The 18068-nt window shown below is 37.9% G+C and overlaps 1 protein-coding gene across 7 annotated transcripts in view; it reads right to left on the bottom strand.

Moving 5' to 3' along the window:
- Positions 1–18068, bottom strand: part of srcin1b (SRC kinase signaling inhibitor 1b) — a 52967-nt gene that overhangs the window by 32051 nt on the left and 2848 nt on the right. For 6 of the 7 annotated variants that reach the window (XR_016149239.1, XR_016149241.1, XM_089125700.1 and 3 more), the window contains exons 2-3: positions 6423–6678; positions 1143–1166 (exon numbers count right to left, since the gene is read on the bottom strand). Coding sequence is in view for 5 of the 7 variants with exons in the window: in XM_089125700.1 (XP_088981826.1) it covers positions 1143–1166; positions 6423–6617 (219 nt within the window). In the remaining 2 variants the exon portion in view is untranslated. Of the gene's footprint in view, positions 1–1142; positions 1167–4112; positions 4426–6422; positions 6679–18068 lie in introns of those variants that run through there. The other variant, XM_089125699.1, reaches the window with a different exon arrangement.

Raw genomic sequence — 18068 nt, 5'->3', positions numbered from 1 at the left:
TTAATAAACACATTAATTAGCATGACAGCATCAACATGACAGCGCTCATTGATTGAGAAGTCCGGCTGTGTGTTTATGTGGCCGGAGACGGAGAGGGAGGTTTGCTATTGACTTGACAACAAAAAGGGAGTGTTTGATCCTGTAAAATATCAAATAATAGACCGATTCGATCATATTTTGATACATTTATGGCTTAAATAAGAGTATGATATGAAGCTTTCTCGCTCCTGACAACTAACCTCCGCACGATCCCACACCAGACACACAACAAAGTAGCCGACAGACAGAAAACCGAGGTTCACTGAGGTTCACGTCTTGACTTTTCCCACAAACTGAGATTTACAGACAGCATCTGGTGGGAAGTCGAGGAACTCAGTCCTTGTTATATTGATCCAGCTGTCATACGGATGCAAAATTGTTCACCTCAGTCAAAGGCTGCTGATCGATTGATCATGGAGGAAAATGTTAATCCAGGACTGACATCTTAGGCACTGTAGTTGTGTGCAGTGTGTCAGAGCTGTAGGGACTTGATTTAATATACAGAACTGAAACCTCATTCAATAATGGAAATGTGTATACAAAAAATATACATGTACACACACTGTAAAAAAGTGCTCAGTTCGCTTTTAGTAAACCCGTTGCCTTAAAATGATCTCAGGTTTGGAGGAGTTCCAGCTGTGTTTCAATGCCAAAGATAGGAGATAAAAAGCGTCTTTCACTTCTCACATCTTGAAGACCTGCACAAGTCCCCAATGACTCCGGTGTCATAGGTTGCATTTCCAGTGGAGGCCTTGTGGAGGAGTTTGTCTTGACGGTGGATTTCCAGGAAATGCATAGAGTCTATAAATAAATCATTTGCCATACGGTTTCCACAATCAAAAGAGCTGCTGTCTTATCGCAGTATGCACTGATTGGGGAACCATCGTGTGCACGCTTTAAAGCTAAATGTTACTCCCAGTGAGGAATGATGGACCAGCTGAAGTATTCATATATTTCATTCATTCAGTGGCATTTTGTGTCATGCATCGTTTAGTTTTAGTGCACTGTGCGCATATATTGTGATGCTTTGCATCTGAATTTTTCCTTGACAGACGTACATGCAGAAACACGGATACACATGCATGTGGAGAGGGACATCTTACCTTGAAACTCCAGTAATGTGGTTGCTAAAAGAATTAAAGAGGGACAGAGAAGGGAAAGAGTAATGAGTTATACTGATCAATAATTTATGACATGTGTTTTTACATTGCTTTAACTCATCAAAATAAGCAATTTTAAGTCAGTTTAATGTCATTTAAGTTGACATGAATTAAACATCCAAACAAGTTGATTGTACTTAAAAATTTAAGGCATCAACTGAACTTACATTAATTTAAACACACACACACACACACTAGAATGTATAAGTTTGGAGTAAAGAATGCTTTAAATTGATCAAAACTGACAGTCATGTATAATGTTACAAAAGATAAAATCTTTCTATTCATCAAAGATTCCTGAAAAAAAAAAAAAACTACCAGTTTCTACAAACGTGTTAAGCAGCAATAATGTGTTCAAGTGATAATAATAAGAATATTAAAATTATTTCTGAAGGATCATGTGACAATGAAGACTTTTAATGATGCTGTTCCCGCCCTCGGGAACACACAGTCCATGTTGAAAAGAGGAAGAGTTGTTGTAGTCGAGCAGCTCAAACTGTGCGATTTATAAAGTTATCCTGACAGAATATGCTAATTGAAGATAACTCCACATCAGCAACATAAATTCATCAACTGACCATTCAGAGACGTCCTGTTGCATTCTACATGTCGTCACTTCCTCTTAGTCTCTCCATCTTTGTCTGACTCCGGTTTAAACATAAAAGGCAGAACAGTTTCTGATATTTTAGCGTGTGTCTCATAGGTGTGTCTGCGTGAGGTAATGAGCTGCTAACACGCACAATCTTGAAGCTCCGCCCACTGTGTCGGGAGCTGCAGCTCATTTGCATTTAAAGGACCAGACACAAAACGGTGCATTTTTGCTAACCCTTAAAAAGTGACAACTTTAACATGCTATATAAAAATATCTGTGAGGCTAAAACTTCACATACACAATCTGGTGAAAATCTTGTGAAAAGGGCATTATACCACCCCTTTAACATCTCTTACTGGTGGCATCTCAAAACATAATTACGTGCCTACAAAACATTTCTGCCCAGACAAGTTCAATTGTTCGATTTAAATGTCCTAAAATGCTGTCTAGGTCACTACGTTCTGAGATACTATTTAGCTAATCGCTAAGACCAGCAGAAGTGTGTGCATCAGAGCATAACGCAAATGCCAGAAGCCACTTTTTAATACACTAATTCACACGTCAGAACACATATACAGCAGCAGAAGGCTTTTAGTTACAGTAACTGTAGCTCAGAAATGAGATGAAGACCCACCCTGACCAACACAAGCAAGCCCACCTTCCTCTCGTCACATTCCTGTCTCTCATGGTTTATGTCTTTAGGTTTGCAAACATACCCACACAGACATCATTCTCTCTCTCTCTCTCTGTGTGTGTGTGTGTGTGTGTGTGTGTGTGTGTGTGTCTCTGTTTCTCTCTCAGACACACACACAGACACTGCGGCAGGCCACACCTGCTTCTATACTTGCATGTCATACAACCACCTACACCGTTGCTATGACGACACAGACCTCTACAACATCCCCACAATTTAGCATACATTAAATTCAATGTGAAATCAAAATCGTCCCTATTTACTTTCATAAAACACATTCCAGGTGCAAGCTATTCTACATGAAGAAAACAAAAAAGGTGTAAAACTAAAAAGATGACCAAGAATTATTATTGTTATTAAAATAAAAATGAATGCAAAGCATAAAATAAAATGACTTTGGAACTGATTAAAACTATTTAAAAAAAGAAATAATAATAATAATAAGTTTTATATTTATATATATATATAATAAAGTAATGATCAAATTAAAATGGTATGTAAATGTGACTTTCCACTTTACTTTTGTAAAACACATTCCTGACTTTATGTGCAAAATTCATCAGTGCATATTATTCTAGATTAAAAAAATTCAAAAACCTCTCAAAATAATAGCCATTAATAGCCAAAGCCATTAATCGCATTTACCATAAAAGATAATAAATATATACTGTATGTATGTATCTCTCTCTCTCTCTCTCTCTCTCTCTCTCTCTCTCTCTCTCTTTATATATATATATATATATATATATATATATACATGTGTGTATATATATATATATATATATCTATATGTACACATTATAATATTATATATTTTCAAACTTTTATGTTAGACGCGATTAATCACGATTAATCGATTTGACAGGACTAGTTATTATTATTATTACTATTATTATTGGTATCATTAATCATTATTATTATTAAATCAAAATATTTAGAAATAGAATTGCATCTTAAAGTCCAACTTTTTCAATATTTTCTAGTTCAAAAACTATTTTTTTCTTTTGAATATTCATTTTCATTAAGAAGTATGTCAAAATATAGAAGTCAAACGGTATGTGAATGATCATACTTTCAGGTCCCACCATAATACATGTTCACACACACACTCCTGCCACCTGATTACTTCCTGAAACATCCGGCTGTCAGTCTCTCTCTCCCTCTCTCTTTCCGTTCTCTGTGTGTTTCTAATGTCCTCATGGACTGATGAAGGTATGATAGCATCACTAATTAATTCGCTCTATTGTGGCTCGAATCTCTCCTGCTAGTTCTCCGCTCCTCTTCTGCACTTTCTCCATCTATGGACTCGAATAACCTCTTAGATCCTCTCACTCTACAAAGCCAACAATGAAATCATAATTGACTCTATTTTCTTTAATACACGCTCCTGGTCTTACGGTGAACGTTCTTCCACAGAAAACGCTTTGTCATCTTAATTGCCTGAGCAAAACAACTTTCCCTGTTGGCTAATTGTTAAATGTTATTAGACTAACTAACAGCCAAATAACTATTTAGTCATTGTCCTGTTGTAATGAAATCTGCCAATATTAAAGCACTATTTGAATGCCTGTTAACATTAAGGTTATTGCAATAAGACCGAATAACAATACATTTTAAGAAGCATTACCATTGGGATACCTGAAGACGCTCGGGAGGGTGAACTTGACCTTCAGGCTTTTTGACGTCCCAGTCAAAAAGCCTCCTCAAAAGTGTGTGCCGGTGGAGTTTGAGGAGGGGATCAGACTCCCACAATCCACTGCAAACTCACATTCTGATACAGTACGTAAAATCGCCTCCTGAATGATAAAGCCAGGTCCTGCCCTTCATGTTCTCTCGTTTCATGCACAAACGCGTCACATTATGGAGGTAAAAAGCGGATGGCGTTTCATGTCGCCTCTGTCCTTCAGTGGTTTTTCTCTCTCCGTGTCTCAGTACGCTCCTGCTATGTGCCAGCTAGCTATGTGATATCATCGATTTCCCTACATGGGCTCGGTTGCCATGGTAACGGTAGACTCCCTTTTCTCTCTTTCTCATTCCAGTGGTGTTTGGACTGGAGACGGTGGATGCAGCCAAATGGGCAAATACACAGAGCAAATACAAGGAAGGATTGATAGATTCCAAGGAGGAAAAAGAAAGAGGGAATAGATCACGAAAAAGAGAGAGAGAGAGAGAGAGAGAGAGAGAGATAAAAGAAAGGAGGAAATGACCATATGGGTTTACATATAACTGCAAATATAAGCTATTTGCTTTTGTGAAGAGAATTTCAGTGCTTGAGCATTCAAAAGTTCCACATTCATGATGTCAGGTGGTTGCCAGGGTGTTGCTATGCGGTTTCTATGGTATTTAAGAATGTTGATGTTAAATAAAACAAAAGGTTAAGTGACATTTTGTGTGTAAAAAAAAAAGATCAATTGTCTGTTGTCAATAGTGCAATGTAAAAAGCACTGCTCACACAGGAGTCACTTTCACACTAAGAAGCTTCTATTGACCAACTTGAAAATGAGCGGAAATTAGCTTTTTTGCTCTTGTCAATTAACGGAAAATGTGATCACATCTTAAGAAGCTGAAATAAAATAAAAATATTGCATGAAAAACTTAAATGAAAACATTTGTTTAAACTTTGCCAATCAACCGGAATTAGTTTAAGTAATAACATTACTAACAGAAATAACACTAAAACTGAATTTAAAAAATAGATGAAAACTATCTAGAAATATTTGTCCAAAAACAAAAAGTAATTAATTAATTAATTAATTAATTATTTATTAATTATTTTATTAATTAATGTCATTATTATTATTATTATTATTATTATATATAATTACATATATAATATATATATATATATATATATATATATATATAAATAAAATATAAGCAGATTTAAAATTATTTTGCAAACATATAAGTATATATATTAACGTATATATATTTATATTTATATATATTAATGGGTGGATGGGTGGATAGATGAATGGATGGATGGATGGATGGATGAGTGGGTGGATGGGTGGATGGATGGATGGATGGATGGATGGATGGATGGATGGATGGATGGGTGGATGGGTGGATGGAAGGGTGGGTGGATGGATGGATGGATGGATGGATGGATGGATGGATGGATGGGTGGATGGATGGATGGATGGATGGATGGATGGATGGATGGAAGGGTGGGCGGATGAATGGATGGTGGATGGGTGGATGGATGGATGGATGGATGGATGGATGGATGGGTGGATGGATGGATGGATGAATGGATGGGTGGATGGGTGGAAGGGTGGGTGGATGGATGGATGGATGGATGGATGGATGGATGGATGGAGGATGGATGGATGGATGGATGGGTGGAAGGGTGGGTGGATGGATGGATGGATGGATGGATGGATGGATGGATGGATGGATGGATGGAGGATGGATAGGTGGGTGGGTGGATGGATGGATGGATGGATGGATAGAAATAGAAATTAGATAGAAGTTTATTGACAATAAACAATGGACCTTTTTTGCCCACAACATTTGCTGAAATTTCTCTAAGTGACCGTACCTTTCGTTTTAATTAACAATAAAAACACTGACACATCGATCCAACCACAGTACGAGCAATAACAGTAGCGATGGTTGACTTAACAAGAACCACTCCACTACTAAAAAAGAAAAGAATGACATCAAAGAGGAGGAGGAAAATGTTGAAAGAGATGATTAGAGGTGGGAGGAAGTATGACAGACAGAGGAGAGAGGAACAGAAAAAGCTGAAAAACACTAATCAAAGCCCTTTACAACATTTACACATCATGATGATAGAACATAAAACATTCTTACAACATTGACTCTAAACAAGTGGAAGAGAACTGTGTCAACACAGACCCGACTCACAGGTACAATCGTCAAGGCTCAACATATCTGGAGCACTAACTCTGTACACACACACACACATTACCTGCTGCTGCCGAGCACAGTTGGTGTTGACCAGCGTAGCTGCGTGTTGCGGAGGGTATTTGTTCCTCTGATGCTCCATGTCGCTGCTCTTGTGGAGTTTAGCGAAGGCCTCCATGTCGGGGTTGGAGAGGCGGCGTGTGTTACTGCCCAGAGTGTGATAGCGCCGCTGATAATCTGCATCTTCCCCACGCAACATCACAAGCACTTTATCTGCTGTTTTTCTTCCAGTTCTCCCTCTCTCCTTCTCTGACACAAAACTGTGAGGTAAAAAAGTAAAAGCAAAAGGTTAAGAGCTGGATATCTGGTATGTCAGATGGGGCCATTCGATAATACACACTAAACGGCGTGCGAGATTAGGATAAGAGCATTGTACTTGAAAATACGATGTCTAAAATGCCAGGATGGCACGGCATTTCTGCTGTATTTTATTTTTGACATAGTTTTATGTTCCTACATGTACTTAGTAATAACACTTCATTATGTATTATTACAAGTAACTAACCCTAAACCAATCCCTAACCGTTTCTATATAGTAAGTACATGTAGTTAGTTAATATTACTCAATAAGTATAAGTACGTCACCTTAAAATAATTTGTAACATTATTTCTTTTATTGGTGCATGCTTTTTAGCCTAATATTACCCACAACCACTTAACTAAAATAAAAAAAAACTGAAAATATAAAAATAAAAAGTTCTTTAACAAATATTCATAAATATTATTATAGTGTATATAATACTAAAATCACACTGGCAGGCATATGACCCACGAACATCTAAATTCAGATTTTATTTGCATTGAATCAACCCAAATTGATTAATTGACCCAAATTATTCCAATCCCTAGATTTTATGTCCGTTCACGTCGTAGCATAAATGGTGCACCATACGTTTGTTCAAATCCCTAACCTGAAATATGAGCAATGGTAGTATTGCAAACATAAATAGCAAATATTATTAATTAAGAAATTATAGCTAAAATGTCTGAATTAACTGATCCAATAAAGAAATGAATGAAGCAACAGTGTAATGTGACAGTAAAAGACGTGACGTTCACATACTAAAGTTAAACCCTGAGGTCTTCACTCTTCACACATGCAGTGTGAACGATACAGTCATATCTCTCAAGCTCGACGGGAGGGAAAACTGCCGTGTTCAACATGGAAGAGGAAATCATGGATGTAGATAAGACTGGGAGATGGTGAGTCGGAAATTGTCTCCTGATGTGATAAAGGCTAAACATGATAAAACAGACAGGTTGTCATACCCACCTCGCCTGTGCTGATGGGAGAATTATGATTTCTGTGTGTTTGCAGGAGGATTCGACACGGTGAGCTCTAGCAGCATACGTCAGCCAACACTAATGCTGTCAGAAACTCACAGCCTACAACCTCTGGACTCTCTCACCATACCGCGCTATTAAAAGGGATAGTTTACTTTGAAATTAATTTTTGATATGTTTTAGCTTACCTCAAGGGCATCCAAGATGTAGGTGACTGTCTTTGTTTCCACAGCATTTTCAATTTTGACATTTTTTGGTCAAGACCGCGTTGTTGTCTATCAATATTATGAAATGAGCTTGCACAGAGAAGTCCAAATTAAACATGATTTAATGACCAAACGAGCGGTTTGTGTGAGAAAACGTACAGTAGCCTATTTATATCGTTTTGCCTCTTGTTAACAGCCGTTGAACTAATCTGAATCAGATGTCCAACTGAACCGAACTGATTGAACCGTCTCCAGACGTTACGCCTGAGTGATCTCTCGCGCGTCTACGTCACGCATTGTTTTGTTTACACGGAGATTTCGGAAGTTTTGCCTAACACTAAACATATTTAGATATATCGAAATCGTCTTCCATTGCGATTTCCCCTAATATCTAAATATGTTTAGTGAAAGGTAAAACTTCCGAAATCTCCGTGTAAACAATGCGTGACAGACGCGCGAGAGATCAGGTGTAACTTAATTTGGAGACGGTTCAGTTCGGTTCAGTTGAACATCTGATTCAGATCAGTTCGACGGCTGTTAAAGGGTTAGTTCACCCAAAAATTAAAATTCTGTCAGTATTTACTCACCCTCATGTTGTTCCAAACCTCTATGTGTTTATTTGTTCTGCTGAACACAAAGGAAGATATTTGGAAGAATGTTTTAATCAAACAGATCTCATTCCCCATTGACTACCATAGTAGGAAAAAATACATACAATGGTAGTCAATGGGGAATGAGTCAATGGGGATGAACCCTTTAACAAGAGGTAAAAACGATATAAATGCTGTTCGTTTTCTCACACAAACTGCTCGTTTCGTTTCTTAGGCCATCAGTGTTACGAGTCATTAAATCATGTTTAATTTGGACGTCTTTGTGCATGCTCTTTAAGGTGGTGACCATAGACCTGATTTATATGACTGACAGACAACAACGGTTTGACCAAAAAATGTCAAACTTGAAAATGCTGTGGAAACAATGACACCTATCTTGGATGCCCTTGAAGCTAAAACATATCAAAAATTGATTTCAAAGTGAACTATCCCTTTAAGCTGAGAACAATGTTATGCACACATACTGCAAATGTTTCTTTGAAATGTACTATACAACCAAAAGTGAGATCCTTATATTGACGCTACAGCCAGAATCTGAGCTCTCAAATAATAAAAAGGAGCACAGATCAAGAAAATGATTTGTTGAAATGTGTCTTACAGTATTGCAGACAATTCACATGTAAATGTGTGGTTAACATAACATTTCAAGTGACAGCTTTTATAATTATTATACATACAGTTTTAGCTAATTAGTGCTGGAATTAGTGCTTTTTTCCCCAACAGATGAATCTATCGATTAATTAATTAAATTAATTAATTTAATTAATTTTTTTAATTATTAATTAATCATTTTTGGACACAAAACAATAAACAAAATTTTTGTCACACTTAAAAAACTAACTAAACAAATAGCCAACTAACCGAATAAATAATTAAATACTATTTTTAAATATATATATATATATTTAATCACCGTACTTTAAAATAATGTGTAGCAACCTGCACTCAAGACATTCTAGCAGGTCGAACATGAAAATAAGTAGGAGAAAAACTCCAAAGACAACATCTCATAAGAAGAATGTTTTTCTCAGTGGTGTTGTGAAGACTCAACACCCACCACAAAGAGCCCAAAATAGAGGCTCAAACTAATAAAGACACCCAAAACAACAAAACCCACTGAGGAGGTGCGAGATCAAAGGAGGAACCATTATATTAGCATACCGCAGGGAAGATGGATAAAGCGTTTCAGAAAATCAGGGGATGCTGATCTAAGAGCTTTTACACCTCCACTACACCAGAGCTATTAAAGGAGTAGTTCACTTTAAAAAAAAACTTTTGCTGATAATTTGCTCACCCCCATGTCACCCAAGATGTCCATGTCTTTCTTTCTGTAATTTAATATAATTTTATTTTGTTAGAAAAATAACTAAATCAAAAAAAACTATTATAAAATATAAATAAAAAAACAAATAAATAAAAAATACATCCATTTTGAGAAATGAAAAAGATTATATTACATATGAGAGAGACCTGTTTTGATTTATTTTCTTGTCCTGTTTCTGGCCTGAGAGTGTAATAAGAAACGCCCCATGAATCCTTGACCCTGTCAAGTAGTTCTGATTATGACATCACAATGGGTCATCACTCCTGACGGTGACATCGCTATTAAACGCTGTCATGGACACCGTACAAACATTGTATGTCATAGAGTGTGCAAACAGGCTGTGTTTGCTGTGTGTGTGTGTCTCTGTGAGAGAGAGCGAGAGCAATAGAGAGAAAGAAACAAAGTAAAAAAAGAAAAAAGATTAGTCATGCTGAGTTTAATAATGTAATACTGTAAAATGGAAATCTGAAAGAGTCCATCATCTACAGGTGTTTAATAAAGCAGCCTAGACTGTGCTGGACACCAATAACCAATCTAACAGGACACAGTAATAGTGAAGTTCATCAAGATAATGAAAATGAATGAAAATATGAGAATATATGAGAAACTGATAAATGCTGTTACAACAACTGCACCCCAGCAGTGAAGCTCATGTTGTGTTATTAAGGAATTTCCATTAGACGAGGAACAGATGAAATCACAAGAAAAAGTTGTGCGATTAGATTTGATTCTGCACTACCATACAAAATTTCGGGGTCTGCAAGATAATTGAACGTTTTTGAAAAAAGTCTCTTCTGCTCACCAAGACTGCATTAATTTAATTACAAACAAAAATATAATCACAGTTCAAATCAAATGTTCCATTTGAATATATTTATATTTGATCATGTCAAAACTGAATTTTCAGCATCATTACCCAAGTAAAAAAAAAATGTAGACTTAATATTCTATGTGATTTTTATTTTCAAGCAAATGTTTCTTGTTTTAAATGAGTACACTTTTGCTGATAATTGCAGCATTTTTCTTCATATAATGGACTTAAATGGGAACCAAATGGTTCAAAGTCCAAAAGACACTTCAGTATAAACGGCAAACAGTTCAAAGGGCTTTAAACGAGTCCAGACGATGAATAAGGGTCTTATCAAGTGAAACGTTCACTCATTTAAAAAATAAAAATAAAGTTTTATAAGCTCAAATGGTCGCATTGCTCTGTTCTGCGATGCACGTTCGTGACTCTCCTGTTTGAACTCGTTCATCAAAATGAACGAATCTTTTCGTTCAAGTCAATTCGTTCGTTTCATTTGTTGAATGAACCAAATGACTCGGAAAAAGATTCGCTCATTTTGATGAACGAGTTCGAACAGTAGAGTCAAAAACGCGCATCACAGAACAGAGCAAGGCGACCATTTGAGCTTATAAAACTTAAACTTTGTTATCGAAAGTGTTTCTTGGACCTTAAACCGTTTGGTTCCCATTGAAGTCCATTATATGGAGAAAAATGCTGGAATGTTTTCATCAAAAACCTTAATTTCTTTTCGGCTGAAGAAAGAATGACATGGACATCTTGGATGACATGGGGGTGAGTAAATTATCAGCAAAAGTTTTCTCAAAAGTGAACTACTCCTTTAAGAATGTTTAGATATGTGTACTGGAAAACAAGACATTAATTTGCAGTGCAGTTCACAAGTCCCTCACAGGAAGATATGCCTGATCCTAAATTAAAGATATCATGATACTGAAGTGATGATGTCATCGAGGAGATTAAGAAGCAATCATAACTTGCAGCTGATATTTCAGAGTACATGAAGCACCTGCTGGAAAGTGAAAGTCTGATTAGATTGTAATCAGCATTAGCTGAAAAAAAAAACAGCGGGACATAAACACACACTTGCTAAAGTGGAGGGTGGAATAAAAGTTGAACTAATTCTACTTGTTAATGCAGCACACAACTTATTACGCACACACTGAAGAGACAGGTTGCTCTGGGAAAATAACGAAGAAACTATCTAATTATAAGTATCAGCATTAAATCATCGCAGCGACGACTGAATGTTAATTAATTTCGCCACGAGGAGAAGCCCATATCACGGAAATCGTCAGTGGACTGAGATTTCACACCAGTAGATTTAAATGAGGCACAAAGTCTGACCCCACGCCACTAGATTTTAATTAATATCTCTCCCTCTCTCAGGGGTCTCTCGGATCCTGTTTAACCTTTGACCTTGTGACAGACCGCCCAGTGGAGGCTCTAAGCGGTCGGAGATTGAGGATTGACACTAATGTAGCTGTTCTCAGGGTCAGTATCCTCCTGAGGAGCCCCGCGGAGTGTCAGAGGACGTGTTTTAAATGAATAACCAATCCTATCTGCATGGTTCATCAGCAGTAAAACATGTTTCGATGACCTCAATGTCATCTAGCGATACTGGAAAACAGATTTAATGGCTACTTAGGACAGCGGAGACGCTTTCATCTGTAGGCTAAGCGTGCATGTAAAACAGTCAGCATGCATATGGATCGCAAGAACAACATATGGGGTCACAGATGTTGTGTGAAAGGAGACCAAAGCTGAACCTGTAACCATTCAGAGCAGTTTTGGCTGAAAATGAACAGTATGGAGACCACCATTCATGTTCAGTTTGATCAAAAATGGAAGTAAAATGACTTATGTTACTTAAACTGGAAGTAACGATATAAAGGTTCTTTATTGGCATCTTTGGTTCCATTAAGAACCTTTAGCATCCATGGAATCGCACAAAAGGTTTTTTACTGTGGAAAAAGGTTCTTTAGATTTTTTAAATGACAGTCTGAAAAGTTCTTTTCAGAACTGAAAGGTTCTTTGTGGAACCACAAAATGGTTCTTCTATGGCATTGCTGTGAAAACAAAAAAAAAAACCTTTTGGAACCATTATTTTTAGCTACTCTGTACTTGCTGATAATTTACTCACCCCCATGTCATCCAAGATGTCTTTCTTTCTTCAGTCGAAAAGAAATTAAGGTTTTTGATGAAAACATTCCACCATTTTTCTCCATATAATTCACTTCAGTGAATTGAATCAAACGGTTCAAGGTCCAAAAGACACTTTCAGTGCAAACTGCAAACTGTTCAATCAAAGGGCTTTAAACGATTCCAGACAACGAATAAGGGTCTTATCAAACGAAACGATCGCTCATTTAATAAATAAATAACAAAGTTTAAGTTTTATAAGCTCAAATGCTCGCCTTGCTCTGTTCTGTGACGCACGTTCAAGAGTCTCCTGTTCGAACTCGTTCATCAAAATGAATGAATCTTTTTCCGAGTCATTTGGTTCATTCAACGAATGAAACGAACGCATTGACTCGGAAAAAGATTGTTTGAACAGGAGAGTCACGAACGAGCATTTATTAGCATTTACCACTTCTTCTTCTAGAAGTGATAAATGCTAATTATTTCACAGAGAGTTGTTTAGTTTGGCAAATCCAGTGATTATTTTTTCCCAATGTTCATAGTGTGTCTATATGAAGAGTTCAGATGCAAAAGCCTCTAAATGCCATTTGAAATTTTCTTCTTTAATGATGATTTTTATCAAACTTGTATATTTAAGTTCAGTAATTTCACTTAAATAACAATTAATAGGTAATTATCATTGCCATTTAAGTGAAATTACTGAACTTAAATATACAAGCTTGATAAAAATCATCATTAAAGAAGAAAATTTCAAATGGCATTTAGAGGCTTTTGCATCTGAACTCTTCATATCCTTATTCTCTGTGGACTGAGAACGACTGGTGAATCAAAGACAATCAGAGACATTTTGGCACCTAACACTTGAAGACCATGAAGACTTAAACGCCACTGTCACAATGCTAATTATACCATTCCTCAATCAATCTCTCATATGTTAATGTTAGACAGAGACGAAGACATTGAGAAGCCAAGATGAAATCAACTGGCATATGAAAAGTCAGAATGGAGGGATTTGAGTGCCCATCTTCGTGACATCAGAGCATGAAGAGACGATTTACAGGATTTTTGAGAATGTTTGCGTGAGGTACATGCGAGAGGTTTGAGCATTTAAAAATACGCAACTCCAGAGGCATTTAACAGCCAGCGACTTCAAAAATGTCCAGCGTAGAGAAGAGAGAGAGAGAGAGAGAGAGAGAGAGAAAGAGCGAGAGAGAGAGAGAAAAGGATGATGGAGAAGAGAAGAACGCAACCCACTTACTGTACAGCGCCACTGCTCCAGGGGCCTTCAAAGGAAACGCTGCCCTGATATGAAAATCCATAATCCAAACAGTAATGAGAGAGAGAGAGAGAGAGAGAGAGAGAGAGAGAGAGAGAGAGAGAGAGAGAGAGAGAGGAGGGAGGGTGAAAATGAAAGAGTCGCTGTCTTTTCTGACAAGAATGCAAAGCCTCACGGGAGGAGAGACTGTCGAGTCAGATAATTGTCTGAACAAAACAAAATATTCAGAAAGACGAGAGTACAGCGCTTGTGTAATATAAATAGTCGGCCGTCCTCAAATTGTGCAAATTGGTGAGTAGAATTTTTTACCTCACGGATGATAAGACAAAATAAATCCATTAGGAGGGAGCTGTTAAGGACCAGAACTTCATATAGAGCTGGGACAGATAAGCAACCACAAAGCAACCGCTTATGCGTTTAGAAATAGCTTTGGCTATAAGCAACCAACATAGAAACCTTTCAGAACTCCCTAAAATTAGACCAATTAAGATGATCCTGAAGCACCCAAGCAACTGGTGGTTCTGAGAATATTTTAGCACGTTGCAAATTTAACATCTTTGCAAGCACATAGCAACAGCTTGATAATTACCCACAACACAACATCTAAAAGTCTATTTTACAATCTTAAGTTTTAAGGGAGTGATAATGATGGACAGATCCATAACACAAATGAACGAGTGTAAACACTCTCCTCCTCCTTGACATCTTATCACTTCGTATATTTACCGCTTCACCAACAGCCTGACATTTTAGCATTTGAAGCGTTCAGCAGCAATAGCTCAGCGTAGCACTGGATCTCCAGGGACACGGAGATAAAGATGGCTGGGAAGGATATGTTTTATCTAAGGTGCCGTGAGATTTGTTAGCGCGGTTAAGGGGAAATGTGGATCCACAAGTGGGAAGGCATCCCTGCAGACAGACAGACAGATAGACGCATCGACAGATAGACAGAGAGATAATAAGAATGATGGATAAATGAATGGATATTGTCAGATTGATGGATGGATGGATGGATGGATGACGGTCAGACAGACAGATAATCAGAACGATGGACGGATAGATGGATGGATAAATAGTGACAGAGAGATAGACAGACTGTCAGAACGATGGATAGACGGACATGTAGATAGATAGATAGATAGATAGATAGATAGATAGATAGATAGATAGATAGATAGATAGATAGATAGATAGATAGATAGATAGATAGATAGATAGATAGATAGATAGATAGATAGATAGATAGGAAGATAGATGGATGGAAAGATTGTCAGAATGATGGATGGATGGATGGATGGATGGATGGATGGATGGATGGATGAAGGTCAGACAGACAATCAGAACGATGGATGGATAGATGGATGTATAAATAATGACAGAGAGATAGACAGACTGTCAGAACAATGGATGGATGGACGGACATGTAGATAGACAGACAGACAGACAGACAGACAGACAGACAGATAGATAGATAGATAGATAGATAGATAGAATGATGGATGGATGGATGGATGGATGGATGATGGTCAGACAGACAGATAATCAGAACGATAAATGGATGGATGGATAAATAATGACAAAGAGATAGACTGTCAGAACGATGGATGGATGGATGGACAGACGGATGGACAGACGTGTAGATAGATATATAATCAGAACGATGGAGGATGGATGGATGGATGGATAGATTGTCAGACAGACAGATAATCAGAACAATAGATGATGGATGGATGGATGGATGGATAGATTTTTCAGAACGATGGATGGATGGATGGATGGATGGACGGACGGACGGACGGACGGACGGACGGACGGACGGACGGACAGGTAGGTAGGTAGGTAGATAGATAGATAGATAGATAGATAGATAGATAGATAGATAGATAGATAGATAGATAGATAGATAGATAGATAGATAGATAGATAGATAGATAGATAGATAGCATTTTTTCTCATTGAATATCATGTTTCACTCCAAAAACCTGTTACATTATGGAAGTAAAATGTCTTTTAAACATCAATTCATGTTGCGTTCTTTCCCAGCTCGAATTCAAATTACTGTGTTCAAATATTGAATTTTGAGCAGCCGTAATTGTTGCGCACTTGTAGCACTGCACCATACAGAGTATAGCATCGCGTAATGTCATTGTTTTTCTGTCAGTTCTAGCATTCTGTAATCTTCCATAATATATTTGTCTCAAAGAAACGCACTATTGCACCATGTCTGTGCACTGAAAGTCAATGCATCACTGTAATCCATCAAACCACATGCAGTGTGTGTGTGTGTGTGTGTGTGTGAGCCTGTCTTCCTAATCCATGCAGTCTACAGGGACACACACACAGTAACGGAGCCTGTATCAGCCTCTTCCACCCCATCTCTCCTGGCACTCGTTTACTCGTTAGCAGACTCCCTCCTCTTCATCCTCCCTCAGTAGTGAGCGAGTAATTCCCATCTCTTCAGCAGGACGTACGCGGTCACCTCAGCGCTAACAGAACACCGCCGAGAGCGCATACGTGTGGATGCTATGTTTTGGATGGTATCTTGCAAATGTGCTAAATCAAGTGTGAAGATTTACAGTGTGTGTGTGTTAGAGAAAGAGAGAGAGGCTATGGTCAGCAAGAGCAAAATTTGAGTGTGTCAACCTAATAAAATCACTGCGGAGAGGGCTTTTTCCTGCAAGGTATTGTGTGTGTTTGAGCGTGTTTAAATACACAGTTAAGTGCTCTAATCAGAAAGCACTTCACTCTTTTTCTCAGGCTCAACACACATTCTGCCAGCGAGTCAATCTTTCTCTTTGTTAACACTGATGCGATATATAGTTTGAAGTCGCTTTGAGTAAAAGCATCAACCAAATGTTTAGTACATAAAGGGATCATATTTTTCATCATCATAAGAAAATATACTGTACTTTCAGATCTCAAAACATCCTCATCAGTCCACAAAGATCATTTATACACTCTTAGAAGAAATGGTTCTATTTAGAACCAGAAATGGTTCCATCCCCCGCTTCATATATGGAACTCCAAAATAGAACCATTTTTTTTGGTAAAAGGTTCTATTGGCCAAGTATGGAACCCCAGGGTTCTATATAGAACCCAGAGGAACCCCCTTTTTAAGAGTCTATAGAACCTTTTAGGGGTTCCAAATACGTAGCGCTGATAGAACCTTTTAAGGTTCTATATAGAACCTTTTCTTCTAAGAGTGTACCTATGTTGACTGGCAGGATATCGAATCGGACCGAATGCAATGATTGGACGAACATTTTATGGTCCACGCCATGCACAGATGATCTATCTATCTATCTATCTATCTATCATGCTAAAAATGGGGACATTTCCTGGGACACGACACCAAAAACAGGGACATCTGGTCACCCTATTTTACATGAAGAACAGTATGTAGGCTAAAGACCTTACATCCATTTTCCAAAAAAATAACTGCTTTCTTTGCTTCCAAGTCTTTTCTTGTCCACTTTTATCTCTCTCTCAAACACACTCAACCCTCCTCCGCTGGGTCTCATCTATTTGTTCTTCCAGCATCAGCTTTTGAAGCTTCATTGAGAGAGAGAGACAGATGTTCATGACATCCCAACATCCGCCTGCTCCTTATTCCTCTTTTTTGCTCCGTCACGCACACGCAACTTTTCTTTCACTCTTTATCTCAAAGACCAAACGCACACCATCCCATCGAGACGCAAGCGCTGTTGTGATGAGTGAAGCGTTACCATCAGACGCCACGCGACTCTCAGAGGTACGAGATGTACAATCAACAAACCATACAAATCAAGCAAGAAAACACTTGCCTGGCGCAGCGGAGCGGCCACTGAAACTACTTGCGTTTCGTGTGTTAAAGTCCCGTGTTGTGATGGGTATCCGTCGAGTATAAATACACAGATTGAGCTGCAAAGTCTTCAGGGATTTTGATGCATTTAAGGATCTAATTTTACAGTGCAAACACTCAGATGTTAACGATGGCAGTCGACCAAGACTTCCATCACCGGCCTC

The sequence above is a fragment of the Pimephales promelas genome, chromosome 22 (genome assembly GCF_988280905.1).
Source record: "Pimephales promelas chromosome 22, fPimPro1.hap1.1, whole genome shotgun sequence".
Classification (NCBI taxonomy): Eukaryota; Metazoa; Chordata; class Actinopteri; order Cypriniformes; family Leuciscidae; genus Pimephales; species Pimephales promelas.
Note: the sequence above shows the minus strand (reverse complement) of the source record. Positions and strands in the feature narration are given on the sequence as shown.